The sequence below is a fragment of the Hemiscyllium ocellatum genome, chromosome 6, assembly GCF_020745735.1.
Source record: "Hemiscyllium ocellatum isolate sHemOce1 chromosome 6, sHemOce1.pat.X.cur, whole genome shotgun sequence".
Taxonomy (NCBI): domain Eukaryota; kingdom Metazoa; phylum Chordata; class Chondrichthyes; order Orectolobiformes; family Hemiscylliidae; genus Hemiscyllium; species Hemiscyllium ocellatum.
Window position 1 is genome coordinate 60585613 of NC_083406.1, and position 23249 is coordinate 60608861.

The 23249-nt window shown below is 40.6% G+C and overlaps 1 protein-coding gene across 12 annotated transcripts in view; it reads left to right on the forward strand.

Annotated features, from left to right (window-relative positions):
• The window catches only part of picalma (phosphatidylinositol binding clathrin assembly protein a), a 143164-nt gene that overhangs the window by 89628 nt on the left and 30287 nt on the right, over positions 1-23249 (forward strand). For 5 of the 12 annotated variants that reach the window (XM_060825977.1, XM_060825973.1, XM_060825974.1 and 2 more), the window contains exons 13-15: positions 6925-7071; positions 7192-7275; positions 14524-14604. The exons of 4 other annotated variants lie outside the window; for them this stretch is intronic. In XM_060825977.1, coding sequence (XP_060681960.1) covers positions 6925-7071; positions 7192-7275; positions 14524-14604 — 312 coding nt within the window. The remainder of the gene's footprint in view (positions 1-6924; positions 7072-7191; positions 7276-14523; positions 14605-23249) is intronic. 3 more of the 12 variants (XM_060825979.1, XM_060825980.1, XM_060825978.1) reach the window with 2 other exon arrangements.

Consider the following 23249-nt stretch of genomic DNA (forward strand, 5'->3'; position numbering starts at 1 on the left):
CATGTACCTGTACAAGGAATAAGGCTATCTTTTTCAAAAAGCATCTGCCATTATCTATTGAAATACCTTAAATAATATAGATATTTTACTTTGTATTTTTTCTGTCAATATACTGTTTGATGAAACTGGGCAAACTGATCCTTTTTGTTTTTGTCAGACTTTAAAATAGTTTTAACTTTGATATTTTGTGCAGATAATTTGAACGGGAATTTGTAATGCCCCTCAGGTTAAAGGAAACATATTCTAATAAAATGAGTTTACATAGTAAACAGTCAACTATCCATCCTTTTGAGAGTCATGGTACTCCAATATGCCTGCCTGATTGAAAATATTTACTCCTGATTAATTCAGGATAACTGCTTAAAATATTTTGAAAAAAATCCTCCCTAGTGTCCTTTTAAACATTTTCTCATAAGCCATATTTGATCAAAATGTTTATAAGTCCCTAAGATTATTTATTGCTAGTGTAAGATAAATCCGATATCTTCAATAACTCTCTGCTCAGCTCTCTTTATTCATTAATGCCACATTCCCATTCATTCATCCATAAACCTTTACTAACCTGTTGCTTACTATAATGCATTTTCATTCATTCATAAAACTGTGGTTTTGTACTGCATTTTACTATTGCAAGATAGACTAAATTTAAAAACATTCCTTCCAAACCCATTACTGCTTCTTCACACCTTCAACCCCTATCAGACCTATTTACATCAAAAGATCCTCTGAATAAGTATCAAAGACTACTAACCTGTTCAGAAACCGCACCCTCATCCCCATAGCATCTCCATGACCCACTTAAAACTGTGGAAAGATCATATTAATCAGCTCTTACCAACCATGTGTCAGGACCTGAATAGATTGCAGAACATCAAACAGTTTCCTCAACTAGTGTATATTTATTTAATTCATATTAAACGGGGCCGCTAAACTTACTATCAAAACAGCATTTCCGTCAAATTGCATGAATGCATGAGTGAAACTCACACCGGCAAATAGTAAACAAATCTCATGACTTGACTGCAGTAATCAGTTTAATATCCTTTGTTCTTTTGTTAAGTACATTTTAATTTCTAAAAAGAGCATATAGGTCTGGTACATTTACTAACTTAAGGAATAAAAGGACTAATTCTTCTTAATTATGCAAGCAGAACAGACAAACACTGTGAATCCTATCAGGAGTAGCAGCCAGTATACAGTCATAGAGATTTACAGCACGGAAACAGACACTTCGGTCCAACTAGTCCATGCCAACCAAATATCCAAACCCAGTCTACTCCCACCTGCCAGCACCCGGCCCATATCCCTCCAAACATTTCCTATTCATATATCCATCCAGATGCCTTTTAATGTTACAATTGTACTAGCCTTCACCACTTCACCTGGCAGCTCATTCCATACATGTGCCACTCTCTGCATGAAAATGTTGCCCCATAGGGTCTCACCCTAAACCTATGCCCTCTAGTTCTGGACTCCCCCACCCCAGGGAAAAGACTTGGTCTGTTTATCCTACCCATGCCCCTCATGATTTTATAAACCTCTAAAAGGTCACCCCTCAGCCTCTGATGCTCCAGGGAAAACAGCCTTAGCCTATTCAACCTCTCCTTATAGCTCAAGTCCTCCAACCCTGGCAACATCCTTAAGTCTTTTCTGAACCCTTTCAAGTTTCACAACATCTTTCCGATAGGAAGGAGACCAGAATTGCACGCAATATTCCATCAGTGACCTAACCAATGTCCTCTACAGCTGCAACATGACCTCCCAATTCCTGTACTCAATACTCTGACCAATAAAGGAAAGCATACAAACACCTTCTTCACTATCCTATCTACCTGCGACTCCACTTTCAAGGAGCTATGAACCTGCACTCCAAGGTCTCTTTGTTCAGCAACACACCCTAGGACCTTACCATTAAGTGTATAAGTCCTGCTAAGATTTGTTTTCCCAAAATGCAGCACCTCGCATTTATCTGAATTAAACTCCATCTGCCACTTTTCAGCCCATTGGCCCATCTGATCAAGATCCTGTTGTAATCTGAGGTAATCTTCGCTGCCCGCTATACCTCCAATTTTGGTGTCATCTGCAAACTTACTAACTATATCTCTTAAACCCACATCAAAATCATTTATATAAGTGATGAAAAGTAGTGGACCCAGCACCAATCCTTGTGGCACTCCACTGGTGACAGGCCTCCAATCTGAAAAGCAACCCTGCACCACCACCCTCTGTCTTCTACCTTTGAGCCAGTTCTGTATCCAAATGGCAAGCTTTCCCTAAATTCCATGAGATCTAACTCTGCTCGCACTTAACAAATGTTTAAACAATCTCCTGTTTATAAACTTTTATGTACTATAGATAAAGCTATGTAACACCATAATGGTAGAATTTTAATGTACTTAAAAACGGTGTATAAAGAGGCTACTGTGAGAAGTGTATTTCAGGATTCCATTGTCACCTTGAACTGTGCTACTGCGGTTGCGAATATAAGAGGCTATTTTTGCCATTCACCAGTTTCGGTTGTTGTTTGAACGTGATCCTACGCTAGTTAAGAAGATTCTTGGAGAAGTTTGTTATGAAAATTTATTTTTCCAAGCTACCAGAAAGTAGGAAACTTAAGAATGATTTGGCCTATCAGCTGCAGTACCACAGTTGTTAAATACTCTTCAACAGCCAGTGCTGGTTCCCCCATGAATGTAGCTTGTATTGTTTTTGTGATCATTTCTGTTCACAGGTGTTTGGTTGAGATAATTGTGTTTTCAAACACATTTAAGGCATGTGGGTTGTGGTTATGGATGTCATGTTTCTTGCCCATCTGTGGTGAAGGAGTTGATGTTCATGTTACATTGAGCACCAAAGAATTTGATGATTTTACAGTCTTTGGATGGAGATAGTCCTGAAGGAGTATCTGAAAGCAGCAAATGTATTCTGTACAGCTCGCAATGGTCCTTGGGAATTGTACATGTTAATAGGTAGTTTGTACTAAGAAGCTATCTTTCTACAACACAAGCATCCTCTTGGTTTCATCTCACCCTGTGATCTGAACAACTGATAATTAGATAAGCCCTAAGCTCAGCAGAGCGGAGTAGGATTGGTGGCAGTTAGCTACCCAAACCAGGTTAACAGCTTGCAGCAGTCCTATCAGATAATATGGCAAGATATTGACTGATTTCAGAGGATAAGTAAGAAGTATTCACATTGGTACAGATCTGGAGTCACGTGTACAGGCCAGACCAAGTGAAGATGGTGGATTTCCTTCCCTTTATTTAAATAAAGTTAGCGAATGAGTTAAGTTTTTGTCAATTAGTAAAAGCTGTCCTGGTCGCCAAGACTTGATCTTTCAATTCCAGATTTTATTAATTGCGTAATCATTTTTGAACCCATATTCCAGAGCATTAGTCTGGGCCTCTGGATTACCAGTCCAGTGGCATTACTACTAGGCAGTCTGGTTTGAACAATATTTAATGTTAATCTATTTTCATCGGCCAATAATGCTTTGGATGCATTCCACCTATAAAATTGGTGTTTTGAAGGGTGGTATGGTGGCTCAGTAGTTAGCAGTACTCCCTCCAAACGCCAAGGACCCTGGTTTGATTCCAGCCTTGGATGACTGTGGAGTCTACGCCTTCTCCCCCCATCTGCAGGGATTTTCTCCTCCAGGTGCAACGGTTTCCTCCCACAGTCCAAAGCTGTGCAGGTTTGACGGATTGACCGTTCTAAATTTCCTTGTAGTGTGTAGGGATGTAAAACCATGGTAAAATTTACTAGAGTGGGGTGCTCTTCGGAGGATTGATGCAAACTCGATGGGCCAATTGGCCTTTTTCTGCTCTGTAGGGATTCTAAACTTGTTTTAACTTGGATGTAGGTTTGCTCGCTGAGCTGGAAGGTTAATTTCCAGGCGTTTTGTCACCCTACTAGATAGCATCTTCAGTGGGACTTCGGGTGAAACAATGTTTAAGATTCCTGCTTTTTCTTTGGGTTTCTTTGAGTTGGTAATGTCATTACCTGTGGTGTTATAATTTCTTCTTTTTCTCAGGGGGTGGTACATGGGGTCTAACTTGATGTGTTTGTTGGTCGAGTTCCAGTTGGAATGCCATGCTTCTAGGAATTCCCATCCTGATCGAAGTGGTGTCCTTCTTTATCTGTATGTAAGGATACTAGTGAGAGAGGGTCATGTCGTTTTGTGGCTAGTTGATATTCATATATCCTGGTGGCTAGTTTTCTGTCTGTCTATCCAATGTAGGGTTTGTTACAGTTCTTGCACAGTATTTTGTAAATGACATTAGTTTTGCTTGTTGGTCTTTCAAGTTCATTAGCTGCCTTTTTAGTGTGTTGGTGGATTTGTGAGCTACCATAATGCCAAGGGGTCTGAGTAGTCTGGCAGTGATTTCCGAGATGTCTTTGATGTAGAGGAGAGTGGCCAGGGTTTCTGGGCGTGTTTGGGTTTGTTGCTGAGAAATCGGCAGACTTTGTTCATTGGGTACTCGTTCTTTTTGAATACATGGTATGGGTGACTTTCCTCTGCTCTGCATAATTCCTGTGTGTTGCAGTGTGTGTTGGCTTGTTGAAATAATGTTCTGGTGTCGCTTCATTTTAACCCTGCTACAATCTTAATGTCTCTGTGCTATACAAAGGTTTAGTTTTTCCATTCAATGGGGAGGACCATTTTGGACATATTATGGCAAATCTCTCTTGTATATTCTAGTGATACGCTCAAGAACATTGGAGGAGATCTGAATTTTCTTTTGGGAATAGGCTGAATGAATCGATGAATATTATTGTGCAAAAATGTCTGAAACTGATATAATAATTGTGGAATGAGCCATCAGTTAATGGCCCAAAATGGTCAGCATTAGAACGGACGGTGGAAAACAGGAATGATTTCAAGTAGAAAAAGTGATGATACTTTAGGGAAGAAGTGTTTGTATTGGAATCAGTAGATAAAGATGTGCCCCAAGGAGGTGTAAGTGATAACAATTACTAGCACCTGCTATCTGAAAAAATGAGTGATTATTATCTTCGAGAATCCAAATACCATTGTTTTTAGTCAATTTACTCATGATTAAACATTTTAGCAAATGATTAAATTAGCAGCAGAGTCAAACTACATACTCCCAATTTTCAAGAGGCCAAAATTCCATTTTGTGACACCAACAGGGGAAAAAGAAATACAATAATGTGATCATACATGTGTCTGGAGTTCTTGCTAGTTTAGTGCAAGTGCTGATGATGGACATTCATTCTGGACAAATCCATACTTGAACAACATTAGCAAAATTTGACAGCTAGTCACTGGAATTCCTTTCCAAATACTATATTCAGATCTCCAGTGATCAATTGGGCACTTGCACCTGGGCAACATTCAAAGAATATCAATTTGTTGGAATACCAAATGAAATTGCGGGATTAGGAAATTACAACATGGTAATGTATGTGTGCTTATTTAATTACACAGTTTTGTTATTTCACTACTCCGGTTTCATTTTTAAAACTAGCTTCAGTTTCTCCTGAACGATCACCCAGATAAATTGGGCTTGACAGCAGAATGTATCTGGGCATTGGTGCAAGAATTAATTCTGTATATTTTACTTTTCTCACATTTGACTTGATGCATGTCAAATTATAAAATATTTTGAATGTATTGCAGCTAATGAATGAAGATTTACAAAAAAAAACCCCTAACCAATGCAGCAGTATGATAATTCATTTTTGTCAGGCTCCCAACCATTTGATTTGGAATAATACACTGAAAGATTCAGCAGGAGATTGGGTTGCACTGAGCATTTAGCTATCAAAATTCCTTTTGGTTTAATTATATGTTAGCTTAATTGCAACTTGACTCTATGCTGGAGCAACTGTTAGTAATACTGTAATGAGGGCACTTCAGGATGTTATTTGTGATTTTTTTTTGAAATTCTTTTACCATAAAAATGTAGGAGATGTTGGTTAAGTACTCAGATTCTTAATTTGTTATTTCTGAATGGATGATCAACAATTGATATCTTTATATCATGCAATATTTACAAATAGTTTATAACATACACAGGTTATGAAGATTTGCAGTTATGACTATGTAGTTTTGATGTTGAACTCTGGTAGCAATGACAATGTTCTGCTTATTTTAATTTAAAGCTGCTACTGTGAGAGTTGCACTGAAATTTGTGATTGTTATTTCCAAGGTGGTTGGATTTGGCTAGCACATCAAATTATGCATGTGATAAGTTGAAGCCTATGCATGTTTGCTCTTTTTTCAGTCCAAGTTGGTAGTCACTTTTTTCTTGTACCTGTGATACTTGTTTTTCTTTACATTGTGCTGTCGCTATGTGCGAGGAAGGGAAAAAGAAGAACTGTTGCCTCCCTAACCTTTCCCTTTTTGTTTTGGACAGAGGAATTTCTCCTCTTAAGTTTAACATTTGAAACATAATAAGTTGCAGCATAATTCTTCACCAAAGGAGGATTGCATTTGATGCAAATGTGTTGATCCAAAAAGTCTGTGTACGGTTTAAGAAATTCCATTGCTGCTCATGCATGGTGAAACAAGAACAAGGAACTGTGAATGGAGCAACTTCCAGTATTTATGCTCTTGTTTCTGTGTCTGAACAAACTGTCTTAAAGGATATAACATGTTTATGGGAACAGTTTGAAATTTCCAGGAATATTGAGTATATGTATACTTTGTAAGTAGAGCCCAGTCTGTAGAGCTTATTAGGCTGATGTCATTGATAATGTAATTTTTAGACTTGGAATTGAAATTTGCTAGTACTGGCAAACAGTTTCACAAATTTAGCAAGAATAAGGCTTCACGAGTTGAAGTGTTCAAATATTGAATGTATGTCCGTTGACTACAATGGTTTTTCTGTCTTGTGACCTGATTTGTTTTTTTGCTTTTCCTTGTTTTGTTGCTTTCTTCACTGTTGCTGCTTATAGATCCTTTCTCCTCCTCTGGTGCTGGTGATGAAGCCATTCCAAGTTTAAATCCTTTTCTTACGAAAGCTGATGAAGTTCTAAATACCACTGTCGCCTTCTCAGATGGTGTGACCTTTACTTCTAGGACGCATAGCCATGAAATGTTTGGTAAAGACCTACCTATTTAGTTATATTCTCTACCAGGACCAATTAAAATTTACTGTTAGAACTTATTTAGTACTTCAAGAATTTGAATCTATGAAGACATGCGATTTCTTGATTCTCCAGATCATTTCAATCCTTTTACTGAGCCAAGTTCTACTGTTGCCACAAAATATGAATACACCCCTCGGATTGACCGTTTTGTCTCAGGTATTCCGATGGAAAGATTTTCCAGTACAATATCTATGTTTTCTGCTTTAAGAAAACATAGCACAATACTTTGAAAAGTAATAAAAATAATGTTTTTTCTTTAATAATGAAGTAGTTGAGCTAGTCCTGTCCTTCTGATTGAGTAATCCAACTTATACAGACATTATTCAGTAATGTTCTGTACATCTTAATTTATATCAGAGGTTAAAGAAAAATTTCAAGTAGGTCAATTCTTAAGAATTTGTTCAGTTTATTGACATTATTTGGATCATTCATTATTTGCAGATTTTTCATTACATTTGTTCACTAGTATACTGTTTGTATGTCTGAACAGGAGGTGATATACAATTTTTCCTTAAATCAATCAAAAGTGATCTGTCAAAACTTCATTATTTTTAGATTTACTTTATTCCTTCTGGGAAACTCTTGTACTTTACATACACATAGTATGCATTTTCAAGAACAAGCTGCAGTGATAGCACCCAGCATTAACTTTTTCAATAAATGATATGACCTTTGACAATGGAAATATGCCACTTTCCATACAAATTTGACTCATTGATATTGGATGATTGCTGGAAGAGTTGCCTTCAGAGAGGCAATATAATTAGTTAGATTCCTGGCTTGAGCCATTCTAATTAGCACACAGGGAAGTTGCAGAAAATATTATCGATTTTCACAATTTTGGAAGACCCTTGCCGCCTGCTGTAGTTACGAGAGAGCAAGGAACTCCTCCAACTTCAGTTTGACATATACCTCTTGCACCTATTGGTCTTCCCACTGTGTATGTAAGTCATTTGGAATAAGTTCTGTTTAGATCTTTAACTAGGATTAGGGAAACATCAATTTGCAAGGTACCTCAGTACAACCCTGTTCCTAAGTGACAACAGGCCAGGTTAACCAAAGTAATCACATATGATTCTAACTAAAAGAATTGCTATTAAGCAGAATTGTCTTGTCTTCCAAAATTTCTGAATTCCAAATAGTAAGAAAATAGTTCCTTATACTTCAGAAGTTGTACTATACTGTGAGGAATATCTTAATGTAGAAATAATTTGCTCCTGAGTGGTAAATAAATCAATGCTTTAAAAATATTATATATTTCAAGTGTCACTGTGGCACTCTTAAATACTTGTTTTTTTTATATAGTTGTTTGTTTATCCCTGATACAAGAAATATTCATTACCCAAGTTCATTGAGTAACCCAGAGACTATTACTACTCAGTTTACTCTTGAAATTTAGCTGAAATTTTCATATTCTGTATGACTATGAATGTTTTTAGAAAAATACCCCGGAAGTTTTATTTTATGCTGTCGGGATTAATTGTCACTTTTTCATGCTTCCCCTTGAAAATTGAATTTGTTAAACTAAACGATTGTATGGTTTAAGACTTTTATAGAAATTATTTCAGGGAATTGGAATAAATTTCACCGTGCAGGTTGAAGGTGTGTATTGTCAAATGTTACATTCCCTTTCAAAACTATCATCAATCTCTGAAAAATCCTTTTTCCTATTATCCTATCTGCAATCTCTATGTCCCAGTGAAACTCCTCGATCATACTGTCTGTACACCTACCTATCCCAATATTCCTTGGCTAAATCTCTGCACTTGAATTTCTCCCCTTTTCATCAGAGCAAAGCTCACCTAACCTCTTTCATCAAACTCCATTCAGACTGTATGGATAGCAAATCTACACCCTGCAGTTCTCAACTGGCCACCGCCTCCTTTGAAGAGGTAGACATTTCTTAGTGTCACCAATCCACAGTAGCCCCAGCTTTCAATTTTCCTAGGTATTTCAGCATCTCAAGAACTCGTGGTTCTTGGCTCTTTGTGTGGTTTTGAGCCAGAGTCTGAATTCAGGGATCTCGTGAAGCGTAAATTCTAAAGGTCTCAACAATGGCTTTTCCGTCTCTCTCCATTCCAACTCCAAGCTAACTCATAACCCCCACTGATTTCCCATAGCACCTCATACCCTCCATGTCAACTCATACCCACAATAACGTTGCCTATTAGATTCCATGCCTGCTTAAAGATGTTGATCAACCAAAGTCAGTAGTCTTCTCCAGCTGTCAAACCATCCTGTACTGAGATTGTCTTTGAGTTCACAGAATTGTTACAGCACCAAAGGAAACTTCTGAGGAAGATATATCAGAGCAATAGGAGACATTCAGCTGAGTAAAAGTGAGGCTGCAGACCCAATATCTTCATGTAAATGTGAAGCATGAGACCAACGAGTTCAGAGAACCCTGAATATGAAGAGATGCACAAGTTTGGATAAGAAAAAATGGAAGCTTATGGTAGATACTCACAGCTCAAAACAGTTGATGATCTAGGGAACTATAGAAAATGTCGGAGCTTACTTAACAAAGAAATTAGGTGCACAGAGAAAACATGACAAAATACTAGTGGGTAATGTCCAGAATTAATCCAATGGCATTTTAGAAATAGTTTAGAGATCAGAAAATAGTAAGAGTCTGTTCGGGACCAAAGCAGCAATCTGTTTTTGAGCCTGAATATATAGCTGATTTTAAATGACTACTTGTATCTCTATTCCAAATAGAGAAGGACAGTGGAGGTTTAAAAATCTGGGAAATACTAATCCGATAAATCTGAACAAATTAGCTTTGAGAAGGTAATATCAGCTTTAACAGGCTTAAAAGGGGTTGAATCTCAGGCTCAGTTGAGATGCATCCTGGACTTATGTGGGAGGAGTGTAGGAGCTCTGATGTTAATTTTCAAATCTTCTATGGCCACAGAGGGTACCAGGATGCTGGAGGACAGCTAATGTGTGCCATTATTCAAGAAGATTAAAAAGCCATTTGTCAGGCTTGCCTTCATTGGTCAGGCCTTTGAGTATAGGAGTTGGGAAGTCATGCTGAGATTGTGCAGGACGTTGGTTAGGCCTCTTCTGGAATACAGTGTCCAGTTCTGGTTATCTGAGTTCTAGGAAGGATATTATTAAGCTGAAGAGGGATCAGAAGAGATTTAGGAGGATATTGCCAGGTTTGGAAGGTTTGAGTTATAAGGAAAGGCTGGATAGACTGGGATTTTTCTCATTGGAGCGTAGGAAGTTGAGAGGTGACCTTATAGAGCTTATAAAATAATGAGGGGTATAGATAAGGTTAATGGTAGTTGTCTTTGCCGAGAATAGGGAATTTCAAGACTAGGGAACACACTTTTAAGGTAAGAGGATAGTGAGTTAAAGACATGAGGGGTGATTTTTTTTTGGACAGGGTGGTTAGTGTGTGGAATGAGCTTCCTGAGGGAAGTGGTGGATATGGGTACAATTACAGCATTTTAAAGTACATTTGGATAAATTAATGAATAAGAAGTTTGGAGGCATATGGGTTAGGAACAAGCAGGTGGAATTATCTTCAGCATGGACTCGGTGGACCAAAGGGTCTGTTTCTGTGTTGTATGACTCTATAATTCTAAGGATCGTAGGGATAGATCAGAAAATCTAACATCTGTGGTAGGAAACCTATGAGAGAAATTCTGAAGGACAGAATTAATTGCCAGAGTCCCGATGAAGGGCTTTTGCCCGAAACGTCGATTTTTTTCCTACTCTACGGATGTTGCCTGACCTACTATGCTTTTCCAGCACCACTGTAATCTAGACTCTGATTTCCAGCATCTGCAGTCTTCACTTTTGCCCAGAATTAATTTCCACTTGAGCAATAAGGATTAATCAGGGTTGGTCAGTATAACTTTGTCAGGGGGAGATCATGTCTAACATTTCATTGGAATTTAACTGGTTGGGTGTACAAATGAGGGTTGTGTAGTTGATGTAGTATATGTGGACTTCAGTAAGGCTTTTGACAAGGTCTCATTTAGCAGACTGGTTGAGACACTAAGAGCCCATTGGATTCAGGACAGTTTAGTGAATTGAATGCAAAATTGGCTTAGTGGCAGGTAGTAGAGAATGATGGTTGGAATGTTTTTGTGATTGCAATCATATGTCTGTCTGTGTACACTAATTATCACAACATGAGTGCAGGAGCTGTGTTCACTAAGTTCATAGAAAACGCAAAAATTGGTGATATTTAAATAGAGAGGAAAGCCTTGGACTACAGGACAGTGTCAATGGGCTAAACAGTGGCAAATGGAATTTACTTCTGAAAAGTGTGAGGGGTGATTCATTTTGGGAGCCCTAACAAGGCAGGGGAGTATATGTTGCTTAGAAAGTACAGAAGATCAGAGGGAACTTTTGTATATATCCAGAAATCTTTGAAAGCAGCAGAAAGGTGATTAAGAAAGCATATAGAACAAAAGAACATAGAAAAGTTACAGCCCAGGAACAGGCCCTTCGGCCCTCCAAGCCTGAGCCGATCCAAATGCATTGTCTAAACCTGTCGCCCAATTCCTAGGCTTTTGTATCCCTCTGCTCCCCACCTACTCATGCATCTGTCCAGACGCATCTTAAATGAATCGACTGTGCCTGCCTCTACCACCTCTGCTGGCAACACTTTTCAGAAGCCCACCACCCTCTGTGTGAAGTACTTTCCACGCGTATCCCCCTTAAACTTTCCACCTCTCACCTTGAAAGCATGGCCTCTCGTCATTGAATCCTTCACCCTGGGAAAAAGCTTGTCTCTATCCACCCTTTCTGTATCCTTCATGATTTTGTAAACCTCAATCAGGTACCCCCCCCATCTCCTTTTTTCAAGTGAAAATAAGCCTAACCTACTCAACCTCTCTTCATATGGTTACTTATATTTAACATCTTGACTATTAAAAGACCAGAACTGTGTTGTAGAACCTTTGACTAATAAGTATATCTGTGCTAGTTCTCCAAATGAGCAGTTCACTGAACATGTCGCCATTGATTTAATATAAAAGCTTGAGCAGATTGATCCATCCTTGGTGGGGTTCAGAAGAATAAAAGGTGATCTTTATAGAAGTATAAGGTTCTGGCAGTGTTTGGAAAAGTGTGGGCAGGGGAAGAACCAGAACTAGAGGACATACTTTTAAAATAAATGGTCTCCCAGTTAACATTTGAAATGAGAAATTCCTTCTGAAAATTGATGTTTGGATGTTCAATCATTTGATACACTCAAGACTGAGTTAGCCAGACTTTGGACTGTCCTTTTCCACAGCATTATCTACATTCGCTCTCTGTTCTGATCAAGGAATTCTGTATTTGCAATCATTTTTAGTCTTATCAGTATACTGTCACTCATCTCTACACCAAATTGCAAGTGCTTCATCTGTCTCTCTGTGACTTTTAATGCCCAACCCCTTTTTTGTCAAGTGCTCTTAAGCCATCTATTTCACAAAACTTGCAAATTACATATAGCGGTCTGATTTGCATACTCAAAAATGGAGCTCCAGTATAACTAATACATTCATTTCCTGGTAATTTTTTTTTAAATCATCTGGGGCTCAATTGGTTACACTCTTACCTTTGAGTTGTAAGGTTCTGGGTTCAAGTTCCAATTTTGGACTTAAGTGCAAAAGTCAAGGCTGACATTCCAGTACACTATTATGGGTGTGCTGCACTGTCTTTTCAATGAGATGCTAAACTGAGAGTTTGTTTGCTGGTTTAAAAAATCTAATTTGCCTATTCTAAAGACAAGTAAGGTATTCAATTATTATGAAAAGTGTTACATAAATGCAAGTCTCTGTACTTTTTTAAAAACTATTTTCCCTCTGGCATTGCAACGAATATGATGAGAATAATTTATCTGTAGCAGTAACTGTCTCCTGCATTGTCACTTTGAGGATCCCATCCATATCTATTGTTACTGCCCATCACTTTTTGTCTAAATGCCTTCAGAGCCATCATCTGTAGATATGTAGCTGATTTCCACATGTACACTGAGCACTAATCCCCTTTTTGACCTAACTGTCTTTGTGATCAATCGCATGATACCAGATTGTAGTCAAACAGGTTTATTTGAAAGTAGAAGTTTTCGGAGCATAGCTACCTGACGGAGCGGGTGTCACATGATTTTTAACTGTGCCTACCCAAGTCCAACACCGGCACCTCCACATCATGCCTTTGTGATGTTTAGAGTACTGTAGTTTTGCATCATCCAGTCCTGGACGGGTCAAAGTTTTTTAGAAGCTGAACACCATGTTCAATTGAAATGAATACACCTGTTCCTAAATTCTTCACGACTTTGCTCCACACTTAGGTTACAATATTTTTCCAGTGTTGTCTATCACCTCCTGAATTGTGCTTGATGTGTTGTGCTTGACTACTGTTGTGTAGTTTTATCAACTCTTTGCACTTTTGTTTCAGAGTCTCAAGTTGTCAGAGTTCAAATGAAGCTCACTATTCAAAATACCTTTTTATAACAAAAACTAAATCTTATGTTTGATCAAATTTTTTCTCATGTTGGTTTCTTTTTTTTCAGTACATTTGTTTGAGGCTCCTTTGAGCAATTATTGTGTTTTAAATATGTTCTGAACATTATTTTCTTAACTAACACAAGCAAAAATATGAATCAAACATTATTGGTTGAACTTTGTTATCTGCAAATTACTGTTTGTTGGCATAAGTGTTGAAAGTTCACAAGTTGTTGTTTGGAGGTGAAGTGTTACATGCATTAAGATGCAAGGTTTTCATTTTGATTTCCTTTTTATTCATCTCTTTCTGTCTGTCTTTGGTTCTTGTTTTTGATTTGGTGGACAAACGAATATTTTGCTCTTTCTTTACTATAGAAGTCTCAATCAAATATTTTCTCGATTGGCTTTACCTGATTTTTGATTTTTTTTTCAACAAAACAACTTTAAAGACTGTGTATTTAAAACAAAATACCAGACTTCCTTTTGTTTCCAATTTAGATGAGTACATGTATGTTCTGTGCTGTGTTGTCATGTGTTTGGTGTTTACTGTTGAGCTTTGGCATTTTTAAAATGGTGGAGAGGAGGTGTATTACACTTTGAGTCTGAGACCTTTTTTACTTTGTACATGTGAAAATATGCTAGAACGCAGTCAGCTGGAATAAGCTTCTGAACTATTTTGTCAGTAGTTTGGTGTATTAAATGAAAGTACTCATTAATGTTTAGGAGTTACCTATCAATGTCTTGATGTCTAAAACAAAAATGGAATTATAGTTAAAGGTTAATGATCTGCTTTTTAAAAAAAGCTGAAAAATGTCTGTGTGGTTTAGTTAGCTTACTACATCCAACTAACAATTAATTGGACTTCTCTCTGTCTTATTTCTACTTATCTTCAATCCTCTGCAAAGTAACGTCTACTTATTTTTCTGTCCTATTTCTTTGCACATTTATCTGTCAGATTCCTTCTGTGGTCCTCCAGCCTATTCTAATGCTTCCCAGTTTAGAACTGAGCCCCCTGCTGTAGCTGGTCTATTTGCAGGTAGGTTTTTTTTTCACAGCTGCTTGTTTCCAATGCAGTAAGGTGTAATTTTTTTTTCTTTATTGTGTGCTGAATTTCTGTATGTTTTCATTTACATGTGAAATAGTATCTCAAAGGTTCTTGACATATTTTGGACAATGTGATACTTAAAATACATTATTTAAGTACTGTTTTGGTAGTCTGAGTCATACAACACAGAAACAGACCATTAGGTTGGCACAAATGAGTTGGACCAGATATCCCAATCTGACCTAGTCCTATTTGTCAGCATTTGGCCCATATCCCTCTAAACCATTTTTATTCATATACCAGAAAGCTTGTACCTTATCCCCTAAATACATTCACCAGTGATGCTGAACAACATGTGAAAACCAAACTTGAGGCATTAGGTTTTACGTGTTGTACTTAGCTTACAGTACTTGCACTTTACGCAGCTATTCAGGGAACAAATTATAAAACCATATGACCTAGGAGAGGAAGTAAGGCCATTTGGCCCATTTGAGTCCACTCCACCATTCAATCATGGCTGAAGGGCATTTCAACTCCACTTACCCGCATTCTCCCCATAGCCTCAATTCCTTGTGACATCAAGAATTTATCAATCTCTGCCTTGAAGACATTTAGCATCCCGGCCTCCACTGCACTCTGCAGCAGTGAATTCCACATGAACCAATTCTTCCACAGTTCTAATCTAAATTTACTCTGCAATATGCTTTCATCAGTAAGGTAAAACTGAATTGTTACACCAAATAAGAGTGTGGCAAGAAAAACCTCTCGACTTCTTGAGAAAAGATAGAAATTTACACGCCAAATTATGTTACTGATTACTGTCAGCAGATTTTCCTCTTGCTGTATACAAACCTCTCTAATTGACTTGATCTAAGGTAGCAAAATAGTGTGGCTACAAGAGCATGTCAGAGGCTAGGAATTCTGTGTGGCAAATAGCTCAATACCTGTCTTGCCAAACCTGTCCACCATCAAGAGTATAATGCAATACTCTCTACTTGCCTAGATGATTGTAGCTCCATCACTCTAGACTTGTCACCATGCAAGGCAAAACATCCAGCTTGATTGGCACCCCATCCACCATCTTCACCACTTTCTCCCTTCACCAGTATAGTAGCCAGCAATGTTGCAATGTTTATCATCTACAAGATGCACTGTACCTATACCAGCTAGAAGCACAACAGCAGATGCATGTGAACACCATCTGAAAGTTCTCCTTTAAGCTACCCACCTTCCTGACTTGGGAGTAATATCCCTGTTCCTTTTACTGGCACTGTGTCACAATCCTGGAACTCCCTTCCAAATATCCCTATGCCCAGTGGATTGAATGGTTTAAGAAAACATCCCATCATTGTGAATTCCAGGGTATGGGCAAAAAATCCTGACCCAGCCCTTGACACCCACATCCCAAGAATTAATGTTGTTTTAAAATCTACATTGATTTTCATTGCTTTAACTTGGTGACTAACTACGTATTTGCAGAAGAGGGTGCTTTTACTGCTTGATTTTTAGGAAAGCTCAGATTCTTGTGCAAAATGACAAAGACAACCGTATTTCATTGTTCAGGTTTACACTGCAGACATCTTAGGTTGTGTTCGTACCTCGCTGATAATGGTCATGCAATGATGCAGTCATATATAGAAATTGAAGTAGATAATTTAGATGAATGAGAGAAAATAGGTGCAATTTTCCCAGGCCCTGAATGATTTTGGCTGCAGTGAGAAACACCTGAGAAATTGAGCGAGGTGAAGATAGTGAGTGATGAGAGGGCTATTCATGGGATTATCAATTATTATCACTCTCATTCCTACCTAAACTCACTCCATTGATATCCAGGCACCCATTCTACCATTCATTGAATGGAAATTGAATACTCATTCATAATTTGAAGCAGGTACATACCAACTCCAATTTGCTGCTTGCTCCTCCTGACCTTCATCTTGAATAGCCCTCAGTATCAACATCTCAGGGTCCATTCCATGGTCAGTGATTGCATGCACATTCACTTTGCATTACCTGGATGCCTACAGTGGCCCTGCCTTCCCTGTTAGCATTTTGTTCCCTCAGCCAGACTAACAGACTTCAGTACTTGAATAAAAGCAAAATATTGCAGGTGCTGGAAATAAGATATAATGACAGAGTGCTGGAGAAAATCAGGATGTCTGCCAGCATTGATAAAGAGAGGACAGTGTTAACACTTTGAAGCCATTATGACTGCAAAGTTGAAATGAGCTCAAAAGTGATGGTTCTTTTACCAGTGACAGAGGGGGAGGAGGAACAAATGAAATAAATGGTGAGTGTGTCCAGAGCAAAAGACAAAGTCAAGATGATATGAGAAAGCAGTGATGAATATGTAAAATAAATGTAAATGTTAGCTGTGAATAGGAGAAAGGGGACCATTTTTGCTGAGAACACGCCAACAAGACACACACAAGCCTGACTGGGGGAGAGTGGAGTTGGATGAGAAATGGGAGAACAGGTGTCATTCTTTGAGGTTGTAGAAGTCAAAGTTGTGTCGTAAGGGCTGTAAACAGTGTTCCAGCTATTTTGTTTTTTTTGTCTGTATGAACTTCTGAGGTCTGTGCTGATCAATAACTTCCAGAACTACAAGTCGGTGCAACTGTGGTGTTGGCATGCTGCTGACTGCATGGACCATTTGGAGCAACTGGTCACGTGCACAGTCACACAGCTTAGAGGAAATGGTGGCTGTAAAATAGGAAAAATAAGTGCTGTTCCTCCATCTTGTGTTGAGCTATGACTGAACACTGTAGCAAGCCAAGGGGGAAACAAAATGTCTCCCATAGACTGACAGTACATATGGTGTGACTTCCCTTGCAGTGCAGACTCAACTAGAAAGCTTGTTTTGGTTATCCAGTCACCAGTCAAGGGAGTGGGCATGTTGATCTATGGCACAGTTTTATATTGATCCCTCATCTGACACGACGTGAACATTCAGCACATACAGCACAGGAACAGGCCCTTCGGCCCTCAATGTTGTGCTGAACATGATTTGAAAAATGTGCTGGAAAAACACAGCAGGCCAGGCAGCCTCCGAGGAGCAGGAGAATCGATGTTTCAGGCGTAAGCCCTTCTTCAGGAATGAGGCTGGGGCGCCAAGCAGGCTGAGATAAAAGGTAAGAGGAAGGGAATCTGGGGGAAGAGGTGCTGGGAATATGATAGGTGGAAGGAGGTGAAGGTGATAGGCCGGAGAGGAGGTGGGGGAGGAGAGGTCGGGAAGAAGATTGCTGAATCCAGGGGTTGGGACTGAGATAAGGTGGGGGGAGGGGAAATGAGGAAGCTGGAGAAACTATATTCATCCCGTGTGGTTGGAGGGTTCCTAGGCGGAAGATGAGGCATTCTTCAGGCGTTGTGTGGCCAGGGTCTGGCAGTGGAGGAGGCTAAGGACCTGCGTGTCCTTGGCGGAGTGGGAGGGGGGAGTTAAAGTGTTCAGCCACGGGGCAGTTGGGTTGGTTGGTGCGGGTGTCCCAGAGGTGTTCCCTGAAACGTTCCGCAAGTAGGCGGCCTGTCTCCCCAATGTAGAGGAGACCACATTAGGTGCACCGGATACAGTAAATGAGAAGCCATGGGCACCCGCGTGGGCCCCAGCTATGCCTGCAGTTTCGTCGGATATGTGGAACAGTCCATCTTCCGCAGCTACACTGGCACCATCCCCCACCTTTTCCTCTGCTACATCGATGATTGTATTGGCGCTACCTTGTGCTCCCATGAGGAGGTTGAACAGTTCATCCACTTAACTAACACCTTCCACCCCGACCTCAAATTTTCCTGGACCGTCTCAGACTCCTCCTTCCCCTTCCTAGACCTCTCCATTTCTATCTCAGGCTACAGACTCAACACAGACATTTACTACAAACCGACCGACTCCCACGGCTGCCTACATTACACCACCTCCCACCGGCCCCCTATAAAAACGCCATCCCATATTCCCAATTCATTTGCCTCCGATGCATCTGCTCCCAGGAGGACCAATTCCACTACTGAACTATCCAAATGGCCTCCTTCTTCAAAGACCACATTTTCCTCTCCGACATGGTCGACAATGCTCTCCACCGCATCTCCTCCACTTCCTGCACCTCCACTCTTGAACCCCGCCCCTCCAATCGCCACCAGGACAGAACCCCACTGGTCCTCACCTTACACCCCACCAACCTCCGTATATATCGTATCATTCTCCGTCATTTCCGCCACCTCCAAACAGACCCCACCACCAGGGATTTATTTCCCTCCCCACCCCTATCAGTGTTCTGGAGAGACCACTCCCTCTCTGACTCCCTCGTCAGGTCCACACATCCCCACCAACCCAACCTCCACTCCCGGCACCTTCCCCATCAACCGCAAGAAATGCAAAACTTGCGCCCACACCTCCCTCCAAGGCCCCAATGGATCCTTCCATATCCGTTGCAAATTCACCTGCACCTCCACTCACATCATTTACTGTATCCGCAGCACCCAATGTGGTCTCCTCTACATTGGGGAGACAGGCCACCTACTTGCAGAATGTTTCAGGGAACACCTCTGGGACACCAGCACCAACCAACCCAACCTCCCCGTGGCTGAACACTTTAACTCCCCCTCCCACTCTACCAAGGACATGCAGGTCCTTGGCCTCCTCTTGCCAGACCCTGACCACAAGACGCCTGGAGGAAGAACGCTTCATCTTCCACCTAGGAACCCTCCAACCACACGGGATGAATGTAGATTTCTCCAGCTTCCTCATTTCCCCTCCCCCCACCTTATCTCAGTCCCAACCCCTGGATTCAGCACTGCCCTCTTGACCTGCAATCTTCTTCCCGACCTCTCCGTCCCCACCCCCTCTCCGGCCTATCACCCTCCCCCTCACCTCCTTCCACCTATCATATTCCCAGCATCCCTCCCCCCTACTTTTTATCTCAGCCCGCTTGGCACACCAGCCTCATTCCTGAAGGAGGGCTTATGCCTGAAATGCCGATTCTCCTGCTCCTCGGATGCTGCCTGGCCTGCTGCGTTTTTCCAGCACAACATTTTTCAACTCTGGTCTCCAGCATCTGCAGTCCTCACTTTCTGCTGTGCTGAACATGATGCCAAGTTAAACTAATCCCTTCTGCCTACACTTGGTCCATATTCTGCCATTCCCTGTATATGCATGTGCCTATCTAAAAGTCCCTAAAATGCTCCATTCCTATCTCCCTCCACCAGCACTCCTGGAAGTGTGTTCCAAACTCCGACCATGCTCTGTTTAAACAAAGTTGCCCCTTCCATCTCCTTTGAACTTTTCCCCCTCTCACCTTAAATGCAATGTCCCCTGGTATTAGACATTTCAGCTCCATGAAAAAAGTTCTGACCATGAATCCTGTCTATGCATCTCAACTTTATATACTTCTATCGAGTCTTCCCTTAGCCTTTGCCACTCCAGAGAGAACAATCTGAGTTTTTCTCGCCTTTCCTTGTAACTCATTTTCTAATCCAGGCAGCATCCTGGTAAATCTCTTCTGCAACCTCTCAAAGCTCCACATCCTTCCTGTAATGTGGTGATCAGAATTGAATGCAGTACTTGCGTAGTCTGGCCTAACCAAAGACTTGTAAGGCTGCAACATGATATCCTGATCTGGTACTCACTTCCCAATCAATAAAGGTCTTCACCACCCTGTCTACTTGCGTGGCCTCTGTCAGAAAGGTATAGACTTGAACCCCAAGATACCTCTGTATGTCAGTGCCTTTCAGGGTCCTTCCATTAATTGTATATTCCTTAACATTTGATCTCCCAAGTGTAGCACCTCACACTTGCCCAGATTAAACTCCATCTGTTATTTCTCTGCCCTTTCTCTGCGCATTATCTGCAACTGACCAATATCCCGCTGAATACTTTGACAACCTTCTACACATTCCATGGCTCCAGTAATCTTTGTATTGTCTGCGAACTCATTAACCCATCCAACATTTATGCATGTCACCAACAATAGAGGTCCACAGTACGGATCCCTGCGGAACACCAGTAGTCACAGACCTCCAGCCAGAAAAACACCCTTCCTCCACTACTATCTGGCTGCTATGGGCAAGCCAATTCTGAATCCATGTTGCTAAGTCACCATGGATTCCATGCATCTTAATCTTCTGGATGAGCCTACCATGCTGGACAACATTCCCTGCTCTGCTCTCGTTGATCACCTTTTGTCACCACCTTGTAAAATTCAATCAAGTTAGTAAGATATGACCTGTCCTGCACAAAGCCACGCTAACTGTCCCAATTAGGCAATGCTGTTTCAAGTACGCATAAATCCCATCCCTAAGAATTCTTTCCAGTAGCTTCCTAATCACCAGTGAGAGACTCACTGGTCTATAATTTCCTGGATTATCCTTATTTCCCTTCTTGAACAGAGGAACAACTACCCACCAGTCCTCTGGGACCCCTCCAGTGGTTAACGAGGATACAAAGATCTTGGTCCAGGCCCAGCAATCTCCTCTCTTGTCCTGTCAATGACATAGGGTAGATACCATTGCGCCCTGGGGATTCATCCACTTTAATGCTCTTCAAGAGAGTCAACACCACGTCTTTCTTGATCTCAAAATGCTGTAGCGTATTAACATGCTCCTCACAAATCTTGGTATCCTTCAAATCCTTCTGGGTGAATAAGATGCCAAGTATTCATTTAGGATCTCACCTACATCCTCTGCCCCCAAGCACAAGTTCCCTTCTTTTAATTTTTATGTCATTGAATCCCTACAGTGCAGAAGCAGACCATTTGGCTCAACAATTCCACACCAAACTTCTGAAGAGCATCCTACCCCAACCCGCTTTACCACCTTCTTTCCCATAGTGCCACATTTCCCATGGCTAGCCCACATTGCCTGCACATCCCTGGACACTGTATGGGCAATTTAGCATGGCCAGTCCATCCAACCTGCACATCTTTGGACTCTGGGAGGAAATTGGAGCACCTGGAGGAAACCCATGCAGACACTGGGAGAATGTGCAAATTCACACAGTTGCCTGAGGCTGGAATCGAACCCAGGGAGGATTTAAGAGTAGGAATCGACCAATTGGCCCTCTATCCTGCTCTGCCATTCAATTAGATTGGGCTGATCTAAATGCGCCACATTTCCTCTTGTGATAATCTGAGTCATAGAGATGTACAGCACAGAAAAAGACCCTTTGGTCCAACTGATCCATGCAGACCAGATATCCCAATCTAATCTTGTCCCATTTTTCAGCACTGGCCCATATGCCTCCATACCTTCCTATTCGTATTCTCATCCAGATGCCCTTTAAATGTTGCAATTGTACTAGCCTCCACCACTTCCTCTGGCAGCTCATTCAGTACACACATCATCCCCTGCGTGAAAAGGTTGCCCCTTAGGTCTCTTTTATATCTTGCCCCCTCACCCTAAACCTATGTCCTCTAGTTCTGGACTCCCCCGCCCCATGGAGAAGACCTTGTCTATTTACCCTACTCATGCACCTCATGATTTTATAAACCTCTATCAGGTCACCCCTCAGTCTCCGGCGTCCCAGGGAAAACAGCCCCAGCCTATTCAACCTCTCCCTATAGCTCAAATTCTCCAACCCTGGCAACATCCTTTTTAATCTTTTCTAAACCTTTCAAGTTTCACAACATCCTTCCTATAGGAAGGAGACCACAACGGATCAGTAGAGAAGTAGAAGTAGGTATTAAAAGGATATTTCACAACAAAGTTCTAAGGCCACCCTTCTTGTGTTAACTAAAGAAATTAAGGAAATGATCAAAAAAAAACCTAAGAAAAAGCACAAAATTCTACAAAGTCCACGGAATATAAAGATAGGCCAAATGGTCCAATTCATATGACTACAGAAGGTGACCATAATGGATTATCCAATCAGCTTTTTGGCTGAAAATGTTTGCAAATGCTTCAGACTGCTTTTACACTGACATGCTGGTCTCCACCACCACTGAGAATGTGCATTCTTGGAGGTGTCTACAGTTGTATAGTTATTTGACAACCACCACAGTTTGGATGAGAAACAACTGCAGCATACAGCTCTAAACTGTTGTGGGATTGCTTAGCCCTCCATTGTATGCTGCTTCCATTGTTTGCCTTACAAATCATCCTGCTTTGCAACTTAATTAAGTTGAAACCTCAGGTTTTAGATTGAAGACCATAGACATAGGAGCAGAAATTAGGCCATTCAGTTCAGGGTCTGCTCCGCCATTCAATTATGATTGATTAAGTTTCTCAATCCCATTCTCCCACTTTCTTCCTGTAACCCTTGATACAGAAGGACCTATCTCAGTCTTAAATAAACTCAATGACCTGACCTCCACAGTCTACTGTGGCAATAAATTCCATAGATTCACCACTCTGCTTGAAGAAGTTTCTCATTATCTCCATTTTAAAAGCACTGACATGCTTTACAAGAATCTATCTCTCTACCTTAAAAATGTCCAAAGACTCTGCTTCCATTGCCTTTTAAGGGAGAAAGACTGATTACCTACTGTGAAGTGAAACAAAAGCCTTAAATGGGCAGTCCCTTATTTTAACCCATGACCTTTGCTCTAGATGCTTTCACAAGAGGAAGCAACTTATTTCAAACAAGTCATCTTTCACTCTGCTAAACTTCAATGGGTACAAACCTACACTGTTCGTTTGCATTATAAAGGCTCTGA